Here is a 23,052-nt window from a genome sequence, read left to right as displayed (position 1 = left end):
AAGATCCCTGAAACTCACATACAGAATCTTCTAATGAATGAACTGGAGCTTCTCCTCCATCTCAGCACCAGAACTGGGTCTTTATATCATGTATGAATAAGAGCTAGACATTCAAGAGAGCATGGCATGCACGCAGCTGCACTGTACATGTGACTAATAACATCCACAGCGCCGCCGTGACGCAAGTGTGCGTTCACAATGTACGCCAATGTGGACTGAATTCAGAGCACGCACGTAAAGTGTAGAAAGAGCCCACATCCATCCACCCACCCAGTTTTCATCCCTCGCTGTCTATCTCAGACGTTTGGCCCACACACTCGGGCGCTCGCACACACACGCACGCATGCGCATGCCCGTTTACACAAACTGGAGGGGGAGATATAAATAGTACGCGTATGATGTGATATTTTGTGGTTTCTCCCTATGGGTTTGTGTGTATGTGACTGTCAAAATGAAGAGAGCGGGAGAGAGAGAAAGGGGGGATGGGTGTGAGAAATGGGAGGGAAAGATGGGCTTCGCTAAGATTTGCCTCATAGTGAACCCCCAAATCAGAAAAAGATGGAGATTCCAACTGGATTTGAAATAAATATAAGGAACTGCATGCTTTAAAGACATTTTTTCTTTTAAAAAATGTGTGTGTTTGTGTCAGACTGTAGCTGCGTTCTGGTTGTATGACTTACTCCTGGCAGGGTCTTCTGCTCATGCAATGCATTCTGGGCTTTCAGGGCTGACTCTCTGGCACAGTAGGTGAGGAAGGCACAGCCTAAAAAAACACACACACACACACAGCAAAAGGAAGAAGCAGAGAGAAATGGTTATGTTTTACCTTAACTCATCAGAAACATAAAGAGAATAAAGTCTGTATCAGTGATTAAGAAATACTCAAATATGACACACACACACCACAGAAAGCCTGCAGCCATAGCTCTGAAACTCTGTCCATACAGGGAATTCACTTTGTATATGTCTGTGGGTGTTTTGTGCACAATGAACTACAATCTAATGACTGAATAAACAGAATGCTGTTTCCCCCCCCCCCACACACACATTTTACTGTGGAACAAATGGGAGCAAAAGAAGAAGAAAAAAAAACTGTGTGACAATTTGTGTGCTCTGTTGTGTGAGAGCACCCATGCCAGAATCGACACTTTTAATCTGACGAAGCTTTCTCCCTGGCAGTCTGAAATAGCAGTTATCCATTTGTCCATCGCACCCTCCTGGCTGCTGTGACAGGGATAGACAGCCTGACAGCTTCTCCCTCTCTCTCCCTCGCTCTCTCCGAGGCCCCCTCCTCTGCTCCTCCCTCCATTTTTCCGTCATCTCCCTGCTCCATATGCTCCGAGACTACCCACAATCCTCGGTTTTGTTAGCACCTGGGTTGACATGCGGGGGTGGAAGGAAGATGGAGATGCAGGAGGCACGAAAGACGACAAAGCCGCAGGGAACGTGTAGCGTTCCCTCGCCGCTGCCGCCGCCCATCTCCCCCGCCCCGCTGACAGAGACTGTCGGAGCTGACAACCTGTCAATCTGCAGATCAAGGCTAATGATTCATGTGTTTGACAGTTTAATAAAACACATACAAAAGCTGCTGCACAATAGGCAGAAGTGTTACAACACAGTTTCAGTTCATGTTGTATCAGCAGGTGTTTAGCTTGTTAACCCCTCCAACCCCACTTCCCTCCGCAGAACGTGTCCTCTTAATTAATTTAGTCTATTTTAGTCCAATCTAGTGGTGTTAAACATTAAAACACTGTGATATTCCTCATGAAAGTGAGAACGTGCTGTCAACATGTGCACCTAAGCTAAATATTATCAGCTACCAGTAAAAAGGTGACTGCTTTAAGGTTGTATTTATGTTTGAGACTCTTATTTTGTAGTAAGAAAGGAAGCGGTTCTACAGCTGCCCTGTTGGGTTGACAATAAACAAAGACTTCTCATTTGGCTGGTCATCTACAGACGCAACTTTTCCTGACTGCTGTCAATAAAGACTTACTCAAAATAAATTTAATATCTTTTCACAACTACAAGAGCAGCATAATATATTCTGGGTTCCAAAAGAAAAGAAATGTGAGATTACTGCAAAATTGTCGGAATTAACATAGTATTACTCTTAGACTAAATAAACAGTAGAAAATATTTTTTTTTTCTCTATCTAAAAAACTCCAACATTACTAAGAGTGAACCTCAAACTCGCCCACTTCGTCCAAGGATTTGAGTCGTCGGTTTTGACACACAGCTGTGCAAATTTAGATCCTTGAAAATTATTTCCAGGAAGAACTACCATTTGTTGCATTTGGACTTTCCTATGTTACAGACTGGAAAACGTATTATATTTTACTACAATAGCAAAAATAAGTTTTTGGACTTATTGACCAATTTTAATTTTTCCTTTCAAATGAAATCATCTATATGACAATACAGTATATATATACAGTGTATATATATATATATATATATATATATATATATATATATATATATATATATATATATACTGCTCAAAAAAATAAAGGGAACACTTAAACAACACAATATAACTCCAAGTAAATCAAACTTCTGTGAAATCAAACTGTCCACTTAGGAAGCAACACTGATTGACAATCAATTTCACCTGCTGTTGTGCAAATGGAACTTTGTACAGAACAAAGTATTCAATGAGAATATTTCTTTCGTTCTGATCTAGGATGTGTTATTTGAGTGCTCCCTTTATTTTTTTGAGCAGTATATATATATATATATATATATATATATATATATATATATATATATATATATATATGTGTGTGTGTGTGTGTGTGTGTGTGTGTGTGTGTGTGCCACAAACACATACAACTGAACATCCCATAATATCTTTAAAAAGTGTATACTTTAGTCTAAAACCACTAGTTCCTAACGGAAAGAACCAGGGCCACTGTAATTCATCTCAAGTATGCCATAAAACATACTTTGGGATATAAATGGAAAAACAGTAAAGTCTCTACTTTTACATGACATTCTGCTTATTTAAAGTGGTGAAATTTTTCATGTTTTTGTTTCATGCCGACATAGTGGATTGTTTCATTGAGGCAGTCAGGCCAGTCCAAGGCCTTTACCAAGTTTCTGCCTGTAATTTAGGAAAAGTATATTTTCTGATGGGTGATTCCTGTAGAAATAACTCTACTGATTGCGTCTCATGCAGCACTCTCTACAGGTGGTTCTTGCAGCAAAGACGCTAAACATTTGTGTGGCAACATTTCCAGTAACGGCTTGGAAAAAGAAATGGCGACAGAGTCAGGGATCGTATGATTTGTGCAAACTACGAGAACACAGCAGCTGGTTAACCGTTGATGCTGACGACTTTAAGGTTGGTGACAACGTCGGAGCTTGCTGTAGGTGCTAAGCTAACGGGCTATTTGAAAGTTTTTCTGATTCATGCATCAGTTTCCAAGATCTAGAATACTTAGAAAGGCTTAACTAGACAATTCTATGCTGGCGTCTAGGACCAATTAGTGTTAGCCGAGCATAAAAACATTACATCAGGACATTTTGCAAAGCCTTTATTTGGCTTGTGAAAACACATAAGCTTCCTTGAGTCCCCCTAAAGTATTGCTAAAGTCTTCCACTGTACATGACAAAAGGCTTGTATCGTTCTATTAAACCCAATTGCATGCACCATCTTGTCACAAACCTCATACTGCGCTAAACGGTGAAAACTCTTTAAAATATCTAAAAACGACTATCAGCATGTTGCCTTTCTATATGATAAGTCTTCAAGTTTGATGCTTTTCAAAGGAATACATCTCTCAGTGAATAAAGGAGCATCAACCTTAAAACTACAGGAAAAAAAAGAACAACTCATGCCTAGGCTTTGACAGATTCTTCTTTTTTCATTTCTTTAACCAGACATATCTGCAAGCAGGCTTCGGCAAACACCCTGCTGCCATGCAGCAAACACAAGCACAAAGATACAAAAGAACCACAGTTTGCTCTGAAAACATCAAGGGCTAAACATTAGACGATTATCATAGACCTCTTCCCCCCCCAAAGACACAAACACAGTGCAGTTTAAAGAAAGCAAGGCCTTCTAATAGCTCTTCCCATTTCTGCTTCACTTTGTTCTTTCTGAATACCCCTGGCTATTTATTGTTAAAAGTCTAGGACTACATACTGTATGTGGGAGCAGCATGCCTGCCATCCTCCATGCTCCATGTCTTTAACCCCGGGTCGTCCTGATGGTGGGACACCGGGGAGCTCTGCCTGTTGGTGTTTTTAATTAACGGCCCTCTCTCTCATTAGGCGAAGCGGGAGCTGGCCGCTGACAGCTCTGCTACCTTCTTGTCCTCTCAGGGCCTGTCGCGTTAATGCTACATGCTAGCGCCGTCCCATAGGAAGCACACACACAAAAGCCTCTGATTCATGTGCCTGACACTCACTCACATGTTCGGGGCACAGGCACCCAGCGCAACTGATACATTCAACACGGAAAGAAGAAGCGAATCCATCATTCCAGTCATAGCAGGTTAAATGATTGTACTCATTTAACCTGAATTTGCACTTTAAAAGATGGAAGATGAATTTGAATTTCATGTCTAGTTACTGTGATTTAATTGAATAGACAAATCAAAGGAAGCAAATAACTCTGAAATAGGAGGAAAATCATGTCTTTAATTACTTAAACAATATCTTCCCCTTTACGCTGACACCCTGTAATAAAATACAGTACACTAAACTGTCTAAGAGTGCAACATAACTGGGGCACCATTTGCAGAGGCTACAGCCCTCAATGTAGCTGCCCCTGATTTGACCCCCGGCTATTTGCTGCATGTCTTCCTCGTCTCTCCAGCTGCCCTCCTTCCCTACCAGCTGCTTATGAATAAAGGCCACTGGTAGCACAAGAACCACAAAAGATATTAACTAACAGTAATTAAAATACACCCGTGTGTAATCTAATTCCAGTACGAACACAGCTGATCTGTGCATCGCACATGACACTGATCACAGTTCCACTGTGAAACATGGCGTTATGCATTGAGGAAGCTTTCTGCTGCCATCTTGGAACTGCCGGGAAGATGAAGAAAACTAAATACAAGTTTGAAACAAAACAAGTTGAGCAGAAACAGACGTGCAGCAGAGGCAAACAAGACAACGAACCGATGTGTCCCAGGGTAGCCAAGAGCTTCAATGGAACAGTTTAGAGCACTGGAGTCCAAACTTTTTGTCAAGTTAACAGAATTCACAGGCCAAAAATATAATACAAATAATTTGTGGGAAAGGAATGTGTATATTACGGCTTATGCACAACTTAAAAAGCATTTTGCTCATTTTTTTGGGCTCAACTAAACCTGTTTTCTCCCCACAAGGAAAACAAAAAACAAACACACACCCAGCACGAGACTAGAATTTGGGTCATTTTTATTAAAAGCATTACTTAGGCTTTTTTAAAAATTATTTTTTATTAATTGAAACCAGACTTAGTTGCACCAAAGTCTGCTTTTGAATAAAAGTCACTAGACCCTATTTATTTTGAAATGAAAAGAAAAATAAATGTGGCTAATTCATATTTGAATAATTGTAATTCTAATTTATCATTAATAGTTTTGCTCTAATTAATAAAAAAAAAAAAAACAGCTCTCCTTTGATGCAAATGGAACTGCTGGGCCACATTTGTATCATTTTTGAATTGCAAAGTCGCAAATGCCTCCTGGGGAGCACTATGGTTGCCCCTGGTTTCGAATACTGACTTAGAATAATAGAGAGTCAAAGACTTGAGTCTCATCGAGGAAGTGTGGAAAAAAACAAAACATGAATCTGTGACAAAATCTGTGCAACTACACTGAGCCTGAATTATTGTGCACTTCCTAGTCTGTAAATTTCATCACCTTCAATCCTTTCAAAATAACACATATATATGACAAGAGCTTGGTAGCTTCACTTTTGCCATAGTGTTTCCCACTGTAAACACATTTCATAATCAGTTCTGACAACCGAAAATTTCTAAACATATTATACAATGCATTTCTGCTGCTAATGTATTCACCTAACATTCAGCATCGTGCCCGAATGTGGCGTTTTAAATCTGATTTCTGTTTTTATAAAGCAGCAGTAAATGCCCCCACTTGAAAACATAATGTAGTGTCAGAAGCACAGATGTGAAAAAGAGGAGAGCATGGTTTTATCACACCTCACGCTGTCACTGTAATATTGCCAGTATTATTGCAACTGCATGATTTTATACGATCACGCAGTTCAGTACGTCTGCTACCAGTGAGCGCAGGGACTCATCTTCAAGCCAAATATTACATATTTAGTTCAGTAACATCAAATAAATCTATAGTGAAACACAGCAGAGACACATACGAACTCGACGGCCACTTTATTAGGTACATCGTTTCAATTGCTTGTCTCTAAGACGAATAGTGAGTGAATCGGCCGATTTAATGACAGCAACTGAAAGCATCTCAAAGCATCAACAAGAGAAATTGTTGAAGATTACGCCAAGCATCAGAGTGAGGAAGACAGGAAGGGATTTAGGTGACTTAAAAAAAAAAGAAAAAAAAAGACTTGGTTGTTGGTGTGAGACAGGACTTCAGAAACTGCTGAGCCACTGAAGTTTTCATGCACAACCATATCTTGAGTTCATAGAAAATGACCCGAAAAGGAGAAACTACCCAGTGAGCAGCAGTGGTGTGAATGAAAATGGTTGGTTGATTTCAGAACTCAAAAGGAAATGTGGAGTGGCTGAAGTAAATGGAAAAGCTGAAATAACTTGCTATACCCGATGTCTTCGGAATACCATGTCTTCATGCAAAACATGCAACCGTCTGAGATTACACTGATCTGAGAAAAAAAATGACAAAAAAGGAAAACAAAACCCAACTTTGATTATTTTGATTGAAATTGTTCAAACAAATCTCTTACTGTGTTTCTGATGAATCTCTGTTCAGAGTAATAAAACATCAAAATTGAGACGCCTAATTGTAACTTATATTTTAATCCTTAGGGATAACAACTAAACACAAACCATCCGGGTGAATGCAGCTCATATACAGCCACCTCACATCAGAAAAGAGCATCTGATTGTATGTGCACATACAGATTTAATGTCTGCTTCTGTAATAAACAACAGGTGGTTAGAAACAAACCTTCAGTGAAAAAAGAAAGTAAATATCTTGCTCTAAGAGCAGCAGTTATAGGAGGTTTCACAGCAAAAAGGTGCTTGAAAAAGGAGGCGAGGCGACACGGTTCTACAGTCCGCTAATGACAAGTCTGCCATGGATCCATGTGCATTATATTCGGTTTAAGTCGTACAGCTGGATATGCAGCAGCGGCCAAAGATATTGAGCCACCTTTCATTCTGCAGGTCTTCTGAAGGTCTCCCTCTATTTTTTCCCTTTATACATAAGCTCCTTTTTTCAGTCGTCCATTTACCTGACTGCTTTCAGACTGATGCATGTTTTATTTGGTAAGCCACTTAACTGTGATCTATGAATCATTCAAGCATAAGAAACACCTACATCAAAGGACGAGCCGGTGCAGCTACACAAAACTGACACCTTAGCAATGAGCCAATTTTAAGTTGTATCTTTAGGCTTCTTTGTTCCTGGGGGCTTGCTGGTTGAATCTAGAAATAATGCTAAAGATAACACAGCTTGACAGGCCTAAAATAGCACTTTTTTTCACCAGTAAGGTGATTCACAAAGAGCTATTAGCCGAAAAGAATGCACATGCACGTGGCACTGAGTCCAACGCGCTGACACACTTCCACATATGCACGCATTAAAAGTGACAGTCAACAAACGTTCAATTTATCATCATTGTCACAAGTCAGATGCTGGCAGTGGCTCTAGTATCTGACTAAGGCCTGCATTGGCCCAGGAGAGAGAGATAAGCTGTTTGTTTCTGCTGTCAATGCTGCCAATTTAGTTTCCCATCACTTCAAATTCAAATCAACAGTAGCGCAGAGGGGATCTGAGAGAATGTGCGTCTGAGACAAGAGGAAGAGATGGTGGGGGAGAGAGAGAGGGAGTGGGAAGGGCAAAGGAGCAAAAAGAAAGAGGAGGAAAAGAACAGCAGAGAGGAAAAGCAGAACAGCACGGGATGCTCGGGTAGAGAGGAGGGGGGAGGTGGAGCAGATAAGATCACCTAGCTTCTGTGAACACCATCCTCCTGTGTCCTACACTCGCTTCTTATCTCAACTGCTGCAGACACCCTAAAGGGACACACACCCACAGAGAGAGAGAGAGAGAAAGAGAGAGAGATGTAGAAAAAGAGTGAAAGACAGAAAAAAATATGAGAAAGGGAAAGAGAGCAGATGAAAGAAAAGCAGCAAGGGAACGGTGGAGGCTGAATAACTCTGGTGGGGGAAGAAGAAAGAAATCCACCAACTGTCACCAGGCCTCTTTCAAACGGCAGATGTGCCGGACCGCGTTCAGCTCTGACCTTGCTAACTACTGAACATTTTGACTTTATGAGCTGACCTTTCCCGCAGTTCTCTGAAAAGTCGATTATGGAAAACTTTTTATATTACGAATTTCCAGCGGCAATAAAAAGTGTGCATAGACTTTCAACTTTTTTTAAAATGTATTTTTTAACACACTGTCTCATTAAACAACAGAAACATTAAACACCAGAAAATCAAAGACCTTTTGGACTTTGATTTTCCTATTATATTATATTATATTATATTATATTATATTATATTATATTATATTATATTATATTATATTATATTATATTATATTATATTATATTATATTATACTATATTGCGAGCCATACTGTTACTGTATTTGAGTTGTAGTTAGTTGGGAGTCACATAAAGATATTCCAACCTTTGTTTAAAAATCATGTGAGGAATTAACTCTGTCAAAATTCAGATCCAAATCCAATTAATACTTAACCTAATGAATAATTGTTTACCAGTTTCTCATCAATCACTCTGACTGACTCTGAGCTATTTTGCAAATTAGAATGAATAGAAGATTGTAGTCTCCATGGTAGAAACCTGGAAGAGAAATCCCCAAAAAGCCTTACATCTGCAGCTCTGAGTCACTAAAGTGCGGCTCGATGCATTTGCGAGCCACACTTTTCGTATTTTATATTGCCAAAAATGTTGAAAACCATGCATCCTCTTTCTTCAACTTTACCTTTATGCTTTTTGTGTTGAGCCACCACTTAAAATCTAAAAAATAAAAATTAAAGGGCATAAGCGATTTTGCAAGGAATCATAAAAACATAGTCTAGCTAGTTTTCTCTTTCTACAATTTCTGCCAACTGCATGGATTCTCGTACTCTGTGTGTTATCATATCTTTCACATCATATCACAGTTTTTAATGGATGTTTGTGAAATAGTGCTACTGGTAAAGATGCATTAAAAAAAAAACCTCCAAACAAATTCAACCTAAATATGTCAACCAGCATCTTATGCATGACATTATGATGTTTTCTGAAATACCAGAAGATTTTTAATTAAAATTATGTGTTCCCTGGCAATAATCTGAAAATGAGTTGACACTTATAGTCTTCATCGTCACAATGATCCAAACCACAGTTTTTGAATTTACAGAATTACAGACATACACAAAGTCAACGTTCATCCATGAGCATTTGAGTGCCCAGATTTAAATCCCTCAGAAAATCTGCAAGAGTTACTGAACACTAGCACCCAGGACAATACAGAGCAGGAGTACCCAAGTGAATCAAATGGCTGAATTCCCTCATCAGGATGTCATTCAGCTCTGCAGAGGACTGGTAACGAGCCATTCATTTAATTCAGGTGTGTTGGATGCATTTAAAAGTTGCAGGATGGTAACTCTCGAGGACGGGAGACGGGGATCCCTAAAGTAGAGAGAGATCATGATGAAAGGGATGTTTGAATCTGATCTTTATGTGATCCAACCCTAAGAAATGTTACTGAACACGGTGAAGTGCTGCCTTATTGGTAAAACGGGGCTGTTTAAGTTGCTTACTGTATGGAGTTCCGACAGTTATGCAACCAGGGACTTTGTGAAAAACAATAATTTCCCAACGTGGGATTTTCTTTCTCCAGAATAAAGGAATCCGTGTGAGATCATTCTGCTGCAAAAACAAAACAAAAAAAAGGATTCAAAACTTTTCTTGCACATTTCTGCTCAGCTTTCCTAAGGATGCCATGTGGGATAATTTTTTCCAACCTTTTTTAACCACTGCGCATTAAAATAGGTCACGACTCATATTGTTATTTTCAAAGTAAATGTTCAGCTTTTTTTCCTTCAAGTTTTTTTTTTGTCTGTGATTCATCCTTTCTGCTTGTTTCTTACTGTGACATTGCTGAGTCTTGATCTCGCTTGCTGGGAGGTCCTTGTAAGACTCGAGTCATCGCTCGGCGTCTTCGATTGGATTCAATTGAACTGAAAGTGAATGACTGTCGCCTTATTGGCGCCTCGTGTCCAAGGGGCTTAAAGCATTAGAGCCTGTAGTTGTCTTGGGATGTATACTCCCTCGATTGACATTAACTGATTTTTTTGTTTAGAACGATTAAGCACAGATGTATAGTTACTAGCACTTTTATGCACTGCTCTGTTATATCAAACTCGTAAATGTAATTTTAATCATCCTCTGAAGAGATAAATAATTAAGGAGGCAGGTCATAATATTTTGTGAAGTACTTGCTTTTCATGTTTCATTAGGACCTCAATTAAAAAAAAAAGTAATGTGGTTATCACCAAAATATGCGGTGGATATAAAACATCTACGCACCTCAGTTAAAGGTGGCAAATGTTTGACGTGAAATAACAACATCAAAATAAATAATTTAGGAACTTTTTACAATTTCAATATGACCTGTCGTATTACAATTTAATTGAAAAACCAAAGAAGTAATCTGTGCAATTGAATAAAAAATAAGAAAACTGAAACAATTAATGTTATTAATTTTAACAGCACAATCAAAATCACCAATCTTGCAAACGCCAGCATCAGCAGGGAAGTTCAATACAATCAGAGGGATCTTGATGTCAGAAGGTATCACTCAGGAGAAGGGTACAAAAAAAAATACACCATCAAACATCCCTCCAAAATTAATGAAAATGAGAAGAAAAGGTCAGGAAGATAACAGGTCTTCAGCAACACAAAAGAAGGAATTCCTTGTGAGTACATGTGAAAACAATTCTGCATTCTTCATAATTCTGGGGTATGGAGTGGAGTGAAGCCTTTTCTTACAAAGAAAAACAACCGAGCCCAAATAATTTCAAGTCTTATAAAACATGTGGGAAAATCTGCAACAAAGAGACAAAACAAAGGTTGAGCTTTTTAGCCATAATTCCATGAACATGTGTTCATGTGCAAAAAAACAACAACAACAACAATGCTGCACCCTATAATAATGACGCCACAGTTACGGTGAAGCACAGTGGCGTCTGCGTCATGCTCTGAGGCTGTTAGTCCTCAGCTGGAAATGAGGCCAAGAATAAATGGAGGCAGTTCTTTCAACCTTCTGATGAAAAGAACAAATTTAAAGGAAATTAATTTTTTAGCATATCACTTCTAAAAGCAAAAAAATATAATAATAATAATAATAATAATAATAATAATAATAATAATAATAATAATAATAATAATAATAATAATAATAATAATAATAATAATAATCCAAGTCAAGGAAATAACTGGTTCATCAGAAGAACATTAAAGTTTTGGAATAGCCTGGTCGGAGTACAGACCAGAGTCAACCTGAAAATCGGCTTGAAAAGTCAAAAAGAGATACATACACTCGCAGCATTTTTGCAAAGGAAAATGAGCAAATACTTCCGAGTCAAGATGCGCCCTGCTGATAAAGTCGTACCCCCCAAAAAAGTTTTGAAATTGTTTTTGATTGCGTTTTTTCACCCCTGCCCCCCATCCCAAAACCCTGGCGTTTGAACATGGTTTTAATTCATATTAGCTTTATTGAAAAAAGTCCAACAGCTAACTGCTCCAGTCCGTCTCAAACTGTCTGTAATACTTAAACGATGCTGTGAGGGAGGCACACATTTGCCAAGAGCTGCTGGAAGCCAACCGCATTCACTGTAAATAAAAGATACATACATTCAGCAGCAGGGTGAGACAAAAGATTCCCCACACTGCAGCTGTAAAATAAAGTCTGATGATCACACTGATTATGCAATGTTTAACTCTTGTTGCAGATCTGACCTTTGTCACAGCAGCGGCTTTGGTCCAGGACCGGGAACCTCTACTCTTCCAATTCTCTTCTGACACTAATTACCACTCTACTACATTTAAATGAATTGCATCGTTATTGGACACATGAATTGCTTTTTTTTTTTTTTACCATCATGCACTGCCTGATGCCACCCAAGACTCCAAACTTGTGGGACAATGTTATTGCACAGAGTTCTCTAATTAACTTGTGCCTATTAATTCAGGGATTGTAACAGAGTGACATAAAAAGCTCCCCACCCTCTCGCTCCCTCTTCCTCTTCTTTTATTCCCCGCCACAGACGAGGCGCAACTCCCAGTGATCATTTAAATATTTCAGGACATCTTGGTAAGAGCCCGAAATGAGTCAATAGCATTAAAAAGAGCTCTGCCGCACAAGTCCTGCAGCTCTGCCTCGCAAAAACATTGCCATAAAACTTTGTTTGAGGCTGTCCAATTTCAGTCAGTCAGTAGAAATTCTCATGTTTCCCTCCACCTCGGTTCTGTTAACACTTATCTCCGCCTGAAAGGGTTGACCAAGGACACCCTTTGCTCAATAAACACAGGAATGCTTTTTTTTCCCCCTCCTCTCCCTTTTAAAGATTGACCTTAAGACAGGAATGTTCTGCCTAGATTTTTGTGAATGTTAAACCTTAGATAACTCTTCAATTTAGTGTTGAAATGGGTTGGAGTAAAGATAAAAATTCTTGACTTATTGTGTTTGGGGAAAAGACATAATACGTTTTGGTCTTTTGGTTGTGTAATGAAAATGAGTACCACTGAGAGCAGAACAAGAATATTTTTATAAGGGTTGTAATAAAAGAGCTTCTGATTAAAGAATGATACAGCTGCCCTTGTACTGCTGTGGCTTCTTTTCTCCGTATGAGACTTTCGATTGCTGAAATTCGGTGTGGGTCTTTTTAAAGCTGTAAAACTGAAAGAGAAAAGTTAGTTGCAAATTGTAATTTCATAATTTCTCTAAAGTTCATCGGGGCTTTTAGCCTTCAGCCACTTGGATGGCACAGCTGTCAATAAATAAGACATGTATATAAAGGTTACGTCATACTACAGCCATACTCCAGGAGAAACGTGGAAAACCGCTGCTGTTGGTCTACTCTAGATCGATCTACCTAGTATTGGTGACATAATAATTTGCATTCAAACAACGAGTTACCAGTTCCATTTGGGAGGATTATGAAAAAAGAAAAGTCAAAGTGAAAATGGTTGATTACCACAGCTCTCCTTGGTTGGTGAAAAACATTCAAAGTCTGACTTTAAGATGATTTCAGATTATATTTCAACTCCTGAACACAACGCTGTTGAGCCACCCCATATTATGACTATTTACTGATTCCATGTGATAAAATGTCCCATGTTATTTATTCTTTATGCAACTATTTCTGTAACCTGCTGATGCTGCAGCTACAATTATTTTATTTTCCTATGTATTGCGTTTGCCACAATGCTAGCTTCCACACTTACCACTGTTGCCCAGGACTAATTTCAATTGTTGGAGACAATAAAGGATATCTTTATCTGGATAACATTGCTTAAGGTGTTACTCTGAAAGTGATACACAGTTTATTTTGCTTCTCATTAGTTGGTCCAAACTAGTGAAATTGTGGCTGCAATATTTTGTAAGCGGCGAAACATTATAAATTACAGCCCCGTCACACTATTGCATATCTCCGTTGAATATATTAAAGAAGATATGATGCAGACACTCTGTCTGCAACAATGAAGATTAATTCACCAAAGCCTATTAAATTGTTGGAGTGTGTACGACTGCAGAGGCGTGGGGACCGTTTCTGATTAATTCAGCTAATAACCCTGCAGTTTATAGAGAGCAACTTTCAGCAAAAGAGGGTCAGGTAATCATTAAGACCGGAAAAAGAAGAAAGGAGAGATGGTGAAACCTCTCCAACGGAGCTGTGCATTTCACACCATTCATCCCAACACACACAAAACACAGGGACATGAGAGGTGACTGAGAAACTTCATATACATGACAGGGGTTGACGTTTCCCTAAATGCTCCTCGGTTATATTTACATATGGACATCTGGACTATACAAAACATGTTTTAGATATAATATTTGAGGAAAGCTCGTCACAGCAGCATAATATATTACAACCAAATTTCAGGAAAGCGATAGACTCAAGAAAAAGCAGCAGAGAAAGCAGGTAATGTCTTACCTGCTATTGATAGCTCTCTTGGTATCTTCTTTTACCATGAGAGGGGGAAGACTACAGCAGACATCTATCATCCTACGCTAACTCCAATCTCAGAAACATCGTAACCTTTAAATTGCCATCACATTTGCATTGAACGGTTATTTCCACCAAAGCCAGCGATTATTTACATGCCCATTAGCGCCATGGAGTGCGACAACAGTATTCTGCCGGTGGCAACTGTGTCACATCTAAGGCAAAGTAAGAAATCAATACAATCATGTTCACTTAAACTGAAGTTGTTTTGCTCATATCAAACAATTACTTTGACCAGAAACCCTTTGCATGTCCCACTCTCAACATGAGCTGCAAACTGTGAGCTCTGTGGTGGTTCCTCAACATTATTTACCAGGAAGATAATAATTGGCTTGACTCAAAATGACAACTCAAAACAACTGCAACAGTGGCTGAAAGGGTCATAAAATAGCATTTGAAAATCTCTCAATCAGCTCCTTCAGACTAGCCAGCAACAATTAGCAAACTCTTGGTGATACTGTGCATCTTCTGAGGTCTTTATAGGAGAAACTTCTCAGTGCGACGCTGGTGAAAACGTTGCTGGAGGGCTAATAGAGGAGCCATGTTGTGATGACTTTCTGAAGGTGGAGTTTCAGAGTTTTTAAAGAGACGAAAGACCAATTTCAGGAAGTTAAATATCAAAGTCAAATTTCTTTTAAGTCATGTTTGACTTAGTTGCATTTCTATAACAACTGAAAGGAACATAGTTACTTGATAATGCTATAAAATAGCACCCTGTGTTCTTAGAAAACACATAATACTGCCTCTTTAAGAACTTAAGTGGTTTGCACTCATTATAAAGGAAACTTACAATAAGATGGCACATCTTACTACTGGATCAGACCTTTCAGTGTTGCTCCTATAAACAGCAGTTCAATAAAGCAGGCCAGCCACTAACACCTCCTTCACCTTTGCTCACCTTTCAGATCATTACTCAGCACGGAGAAAAGAGGCAAAAGATAGAAGCTATTTTAGGGGACATAGCCAAGGTCTCCTACAACAGGGCAACTTTCTCCTGTATCATTTATAATGTTTAACTTGCAGCTATAGACCCTGATTAAATAAGAACAAGCCCTTTCTTTCACCATCCAACATGAGCTCAGAGAGTGATGTTGTGCTTTGTGTGTGAAGGGAGAACAATAGAAAACTTCAGTCGCTCGCATTAAACATTCTTTTCATCTCGGAAAGCAGATCTTAAAAATCCAAGAATTGATTCAGAAACTAATCAATGCTGGTTTCAAGTCTGTTGTTATTTCAACAGCGAGAAGAAAAACTAAAATTGTATTGAAAGACGAGGTGAATTTGCTTGTACTGTTCTGTAATAGTTGATTCCCCGGTCTTGTCTTTAGGGAAGCAAGAATCTACAGTATGTCATAGAAGTGCTACACAATGTGGTTCTGAATGAGACATTTCAGTAAAGTGGGACCAAATGCAATGATTTCATCTTTTTAAGCTAAAACATTGTTCTTCAAGTGTGCAAAAGAAATGAAGTAAAATAAACAGATGAGCACGACAAAGGCGCAGGATATAATGATGTCATTTATGTTTCTAATGTACTACTATAAATTTGGATGTAATAAATAACCATCACAAAGAATAATGTTGGTGACAATATGCTTTGTGACAAGTATAATATCACTACTTTTTGATGTATAGAACTTCAAAAAGGAAGTTATTAGACTTCCTTTTTGAAGAGGAAGTAGAAAAACAGTATATTTAAAGATCCTTCCTTTTCTGTCAGCTGATGAAATTTCACTCATAGGGTGTTTGGCAAACCACCAACATATCATGCTTCCTTCAACACGTTTGAGAATTTGAATATTTTTTTATTCTTCTCTATATAGTTCAAAAGATTTCAAAAGTGGAATTATTTTTTTTGGCTATCACTTTCTGGTGTGGCTTGTTGATGCAATATCAAGGAATATCAAGAGCACTGTTCAGTCCATTGTTTCAAAATGGTAAGAGAATAGCTCAACTGCACTAATGAAATATCTTTGTTCGTCGTTATTAAAAGAGTACAAGGAACTTTGGAGTAAAATAAAATAAAATAAAAGATGTTATTTTCTTCCACAGTACAGTCAAGACAGGTATAACCACATGAAATGGATAATCCAAAAAATAATAGACATGACAAGATGGAGAAAAAATTAACTGGCTCCATGAATGGTGTTAGCTGCAGGCGGTAACACGTTCAACGCAGGCCCCGCCTCCACGAGTGGCCATCTCTAAGCTGTCCTAATCGATTGGCGAAGGAGGGGAAAAAAGGCCAGCTTTAATGTGTTGCATGTGAAGGATTTACTGGAGAGCAGAACCACAGAATCAATGGAGTAGAAAATGCATCATTAGGACACTCCCTCACCCCCTGACATCCACCCCACCTTTGTTCCCCAACACCCCTCTCCCCCCACTCGCCCTCCGCTCCACTGTGCCCCCACTGCCTCACGGCTCTGGACAGAAAACTCAAGTGAACGCAGACACACGCTTGTGTCCACACACAGAAAGGAAGGCCTTATACGGGACACTAGAAGGTAAAGTACTTACTCAGACGGCGCTAACAGGACGTCTGGTATCACATGGAACTAAAAATCCTGAACATGCACACACATTTCCTAAAGGTTCCCCAGATGGCAGGGCAGGAATTAAAAATGTCTTGACCCACGTCCCAATATCCTGTCAGACCAATCTACTCACTCTCCTACCTACCTCAGCCACTTTATCAGGAAATGTTTGGGAGACCGAATTTAGCTTCTCATGACATGAATTATTAAGCGTGGAAAGACACCGAAGATGAACCCAAAGTCTGCGCCGCTGCCTCCCAGGTCAGTCCTTTAGCCAATTTATGGATGATAACTCATTTCATTGTTTAAAGAAAATTGATGGTGGACATTTTTACATCAAAATGTACAGGATCTGATCCTTATACTAAAAACACTTTTTATGAAAAGTTGGGAAAAATGATCTGGGTTACTGATGTTAGAGGACCTAGACGTATTTCTGTTAAAAATAATATTGTAGTTTAAAAAGTCTCAGTAGTTACTTTGGCTATTCTCATGTACAAGAGCAACTGGTCAGCAAATATCACAGGTCCAGATATTGGTAGATATTGACTATATTTTTATCTATCCATTTAGTGATATTTGTGTGTCTTTAAGACTTTTTCAGTGTTTTTTTCTTTTAAATGTTGTGTGCTATGATGGGACAAACAAATTTCTCCCTGTTTTGGGGATAAATTAAGTATCTATTGGTCTAATACAAAACTTTAAAGCTAAAAAGTTGCTAGTCTACTTGTTTTCTTTGCAGTAAGGCAAAAAAAATAAATAATCTGACTGCTGCAATACAGTAAAGACACATATCTACAGGGATATTAATGTTAATTATATCATAGTTGTTCTTATTTGGATTTTGACACTAAAGTAAAAGTATGTTACACACATTCGTTTTAATAGTGGCTTTTACCTTAGTCGCAGTGATAAGTGGGCCTCCATTCGTTTCCACTCTGACTTATTAAGTTTAAGCGTTCCTAACGTCAGATTTGACTTGCTTGTGCAAAAGGGTAAAAGCATAGCAGCCATCTTGAAGCCAGCTGGCTGGGAGTGAGCAGCAACTGGTGGGAGAGACACAACTCAATGCTCCATACAGGTGAACAAACGTCCAGTCGCTTTCTCTGACATCTCATGAAAAAGACCATGAATGTAGTATCTCTGAACTTAGCAGTTAATGTGTTTAAATATGACAAGTCACATTAGCCTACTCCTCTAAGTCGCTCCTGAAGATAAGAAAGACAAAAGAGCATGTTGTTCATTTCAGGCAGATGTTTGTTGTCTTGTTGAGTTGGCTGCAAAAAATTGTTACTCTTATCAACGTTCCATTATCTGCAGTGAGAGCAATAATTAAAACACTTAAAATAACAATTATTTTGACCAACAAGGTCAAACAAGGGCTTACGCTTATGTTGCTATATCGCACAGTGAAACAACAAAAAACAACACAATTCAATGCTTGTTCTTAGAAAACAGCACTAAATAGTGGCATCACCAGGGCTCCATAAACATTTTTGTGTTTTTCAAAGCTCTTCACTAGAGTTGCCAATAATAGATGAGCATTCTGCAGATAAACAGACAGATACTGTAGATGCATAGAGTTCCTTTATTCCACCCTGGGAGGGGTCCCGTGTCCCGTCCCCTTGGTAAAACACTTACAGGATAAACACTCCTATTAATATTCCTCTGTGTTCCTCTCCACTCTACTTGCCTCTCTTCTCCTTTCCTCTCCCTGTCCTATTATCCTGCCTCAGCGGACATCCTGTCCTGTCCCATCCGCCTTGCCAACCTGCAAGACGGAGATGAGAGGATGATCCAAATGCAGAAGGGGGAACATGAATCATTACACTTCCTGTTGTTGCCCACCGTCAGGGGAAGGAAGGGAGAGGACACCCCGGGGGGCTCCAATTGATTCCAGAGACTTAATTGGGTTTATTAGCCAAGATGTTGGGCCCCGCAAGGAGGCTCCCAGAGGCCACCAAGTCCCCTCTACCCCACCCCACTCACCCCTCCGCCACCCCATCCCCTGTTTTCTGAAGGAGAAAGCCTGCGTAATTGTTTTCTCTCCATCTTCTGTGTCATTGTCAGATGGGTCCTGCGGGATTATTAGCAACCCTAGGTCCCTCAATAATTCATCCAGAGCTATTTATACACAGATGGAGAGTCCTCTAAAGTCTCCCCCTGTGAGATTATCTGACGCTTAGACAGACAGAAAGACAGACAGAGAGAGAGAGAAACGGGGCTACAAAGGGAAGAGCGTGATGGACAGGCACATAGCAGAGAGTAAGAAGGATGGAGTGAGGCAGTCACAAAAATAAATGCAAAAACGACCAAAGCGAGGCTGACAGTGTATAAAACAGTGAAACGGAGAGACGGCATCTTTTAAAAGTAGACACAGTGACGGTAATTCTGTCGTGCATTGAGTTTCAAGGTGAAACTCTCTCCTTTGCTTTGCCAAAGTGAACAAAAGCACCATCCCGGGAATAGCACAGCCGCAACCAACACACATTAATGGCTTTTAATCCTCCCCACCCCACCCTCCACCACCACCAGCACCACCTTTTTTCCCCCATTTAACACAATTAAGATGTTTGCAAAGCTAACATGGACCGCTAGTCACCACAGGAAGGACAGATGAAAGACGTTCAGGGATTTCCATATGCAAAGTAAACACAGTTATCCGTCCTTTCTAACGTGTCTGCGCGTAATACCGAGAAAAAAACAATCAGCTGTTTCTTAAATCGCCGTATAATTCTCTAACACAACAGTAATGCATGAGCATGTAAACATCGGCGACTTAAGTGGTGCTTAATCCTCAACACATTGCGGTCGGACTACAAAGGGCTGCAGGACTCCCTGCCGTGAATGACTTTACAGAAACCTATGATTTTCGGACAGCAAAGTTGGGCCGGGGGGTTGTTTTATTGTTGTCAGGCTAACGAAGCCATTGGCGCATGCGGCTGATTTTCAAACTCTTTGTTGGCTCTCCAGCCACAGATAATTATATAAATTCATTCCCCTTGGCAGTCGCTTTTATCAGGCTCATTTCGAAAGCCTGGCTTCCTCTTGGACAAATTGGGACACTGAAAAGGCAGATAGGAGTGATAGTTTTTACATTTTGTATCAGTGGCACACTAATCAGGGCAAGAATAGCTATGGGAAAAAGGAACTCCTTGTAGGAATCCAGGCATTTGCCTGTAACAAGCAGCATAACAAAAGTTGCGTGTTCATCTGAAATGTATAAACGTTCTGCCTCCGGAAAAATCTTCTACCACTAAATGACAGAACGTGAAACGGTTCTGAACAGCTGATTTATTTCTAAGTTGCAAAATAAACCATAACATGTTTTTATTCATAGGTTCTAGTTAAGCCTTTCTTGCCGCACACCTGAAACATTTATAAAATTTCCATATTTAAAATTTTAACTAATGAAAAAGGAATTTAAAAAATTTATGCAAGAACCAGTTACGCAAAGGAGCATCTTCAAAGTTTAATTAACTGTTATAATTATGAATACAGTTGCAGTTTATCAATATTTTCACTGCTTATGGGACTTGTTCAGGGCATGTCATGTCTGAGCGCTGCAGACAATTTCGACTGGATAACCTGCTGTAGATAACGGATGGATGTCTCTGTGGTGGGATCACGTTTCATCAATGCAACTTTTGCAAAGAAATCTAAACTAATAAGTTATAGTTTTTATGGTTGCTAAGCAATTAAACTTTGCTCCTCTTTTTCTGCTTTGAAGAGCTCCCCCTGAAGTGCTGTAAATCATAGCCAACTATCTCAGAGAGATTTCCACAACTCCTTTACAGCTTCACCTTCTAGCAACCTTCTTCCCATGAGCAAGTTTAGTGCTAAATACAGAACAATGAACTACTAAAAGAGTTGCTAGAGATCCTGCTTTCACTGAGGAGTTATGGTCTTAACAGTAAACCAGGTCCTGCTATGGATCCCATACCTACTCACCTGAACTTGGTCATATCTAAAATCAGAGCGTTAATTAAAATATTTCAAACAGTCAGAATTGCGACAAACAAACCCAACTTTTCTCCTTTCACCACGCATGGGAGGATTTAACATCACTGTTAGCAAGTTGCAGCAGAGAGTTTCATCTTAAGGTCACCGAGTCTCCATGACGACGAGTTATTTTAAGTATTTTGTTCATATATTTATCAGCGCTCCAATAAAGCCACAAAGGGCTGCACATCCTTCACTGAAGTGGCGCACTGATTGGATGAAGCTAAGGCTATTTTCCTATTTTCTACAGATTGTTTCTTTTTTTTGGAAATTAACTTCTGTTTGCTTTTATGCCAAATAGCTTCTGGGTTTTTGTGTTTTTGTGGTGTTGATGGATTTTCCACACAGACAATGACAGCTGCAAGGCACATGGAGATATCTTTCCACACCAACTAAAGCAGAGTATGTACAATTTTGACCTGCTTGCCATCTCCTGCTTTGCGACTACTGGTCCAAACTAATCACCTCTGTGTCACTGGAAACCTGCATGAGACTGGGAGAGACCTCTGAAGCCATTAAATTGCAAGTCTGACATAATTTGCTGAAGACTTTCTGTCCAGATAATGATTTGTGGAATGGCTGAACCCGGCGGCTTCGCAGCCAACTCAGTCCTTTTTGGAGCCTTCAGGCATAAGCAACACATTTTTATTTCATAATCAACACAGTTTAAGGTTTCCTGCTCATTCATAAAGGGAGGAACTGATCCTGCATTATCTTGAAGACGAGCTTTATAGATGCTACTCAGAGGACTACAGCGTCTAAGATCAGCAAGAAGGAGTTTTGAATTCACCTCAGTACTGTAGGTTTAGCCTTTATTTTATCAAAAATAATCCGGACAGTTGCTGATGACTTTCTGTGGTTGCTCCCTGATGACACATCAGGTCTATCTCAACAAATTATGTGTAGACAACATAGCAATTGGTTACACACTTATTTTCAAAGTGAGAAAAAAACCCATGATGTTTAGTTCTGTTCTCGTTACCTTAGCATAACGAGAACCAAAGGAGAAATGCACTGCTGAGCCATGTCATGTAAACATTTGTTGTTAAAAGCTTTCATTATTGGCTACAGTGCAAACAAACAGACAATAGGATTAGCTATTAAAATTATTTAAACCTGAATTGATTGTCTTCAGTAATGACTTGAAAGTAACTGCTTTACTTTGGTGACAAATTCTGCCTTCTTACTTAACTTTTTGATATTAAGTTGACTAAAGACATTGGTTTAGTGAGCCACTAACGTGGATTGGTTGCGTGTGGAGTTCAGAAGAGCACAGTAAGTTTAATATGAGTATATAGAGTGGGTTTTGAATAAACATATACACCCTGTTATGGGTTAGAATGGTCAAAGTTATGACATAGAAAGTTTCTTTGTTGGAGAATTTAAATTATGTTCACGTTTTGGTAGTTTAGCAATAGCATTAATGCTAATGTCAAACTTTGGCGCTAAGTGAGCTTTTTAACTCTGAGGCGGTCATGAACGGCCCACCTTAGCTACGTTTGCAAGGGAAAATGTTAACACGCCACCTTGTTAGAGTAGATTTGTAAAGTTTATTGTAGTTTCAGTAAAGTTTAATCAGAATCTAACTCAAATATTTTGTCTTCAACATAAGAGGACAAATTAGCTGAGCAAATGACCTAAGTAAAGTGAAAGAATTTCACAAATATAGTCAAGACTATTTTGTTTGATTAATCAAAAATATTTACCACGGATTAACCAAATAACATGCATGTAAACTAGTTAAATTATAACAATCAATGATGTTTTATTTAAAAAAAAAATCTGGTCCCTATAGGTAGAAATAGATCAGCTTCTTGATTTCTTTACTTCCACATGCAAACACAGCTAAACCGCAGCTCAAGATTTACGTCTACACGACATGAAAAAAGCAAAGATATGTGAAGAAATGTGTAAACCCAAGTATAACAAGGGTAAAGTAAGAGCTGTCCCATTAACATGTTGTCAGATATGGAGGGCACTTGTTTATTTACCCACGGGGCAGCTGGGAGCCGTGGGGGTCTAATTCTGCTCCCATCTCCGGAAGGTCATTCTTCCCTCTCGAGCCATGATGGCCACAGATTGGTGCTTAAATC

At 39.2% G+C, this 23,052-nt stretch overlaps 1 protein-coding gene across 5 annotated transcripts in view; it reads right to left on the bottom strand.

Annotated features, from left to right (window-relative positions):
* Positions 1–23,052, bottom strand: part of celf4 (CUGBP Elav-like family member 4) — a 120,328-nt gene that overhangs the window by 82,356 nt on the left and 14,920 nt on the right. For all 5 annotated transcript variants that reach the window (XM_023324878.1, XM_014468381.2, XM_023324876.1 and 2 more), the window contains exon 2: positions 681–763. In XM_023324878.1, coding sequence (XP_023180646.1) covers positions 681–763 — 83 coding nt within the window. The remainder of the gene's footprint in view (positions 1–680; positions 764–23,052) is intronic.

Source organism: Xiphophorus maculatus, chromosome 20, assembly GCF_002775205.1.
Source record: "Xiphophorus maculatus strain JP 163 A chromosome 20, X_maculatus-5.0-male, whole genome shotgun sequence".
In the NCBI taxonomy this organism is placed as follows: Eukaryota; Metazoa; Chordata; class Actinopteri; order Cyprinodontiformes; family Poeciliidae; genus Xiphophorus; species Xiphophorus maculatus.
The sequence above is the reverse complement of the archived record's forward strand: the minus strand, read 5'-3'. Positions and strand labels throughout refer to the sequence as shown.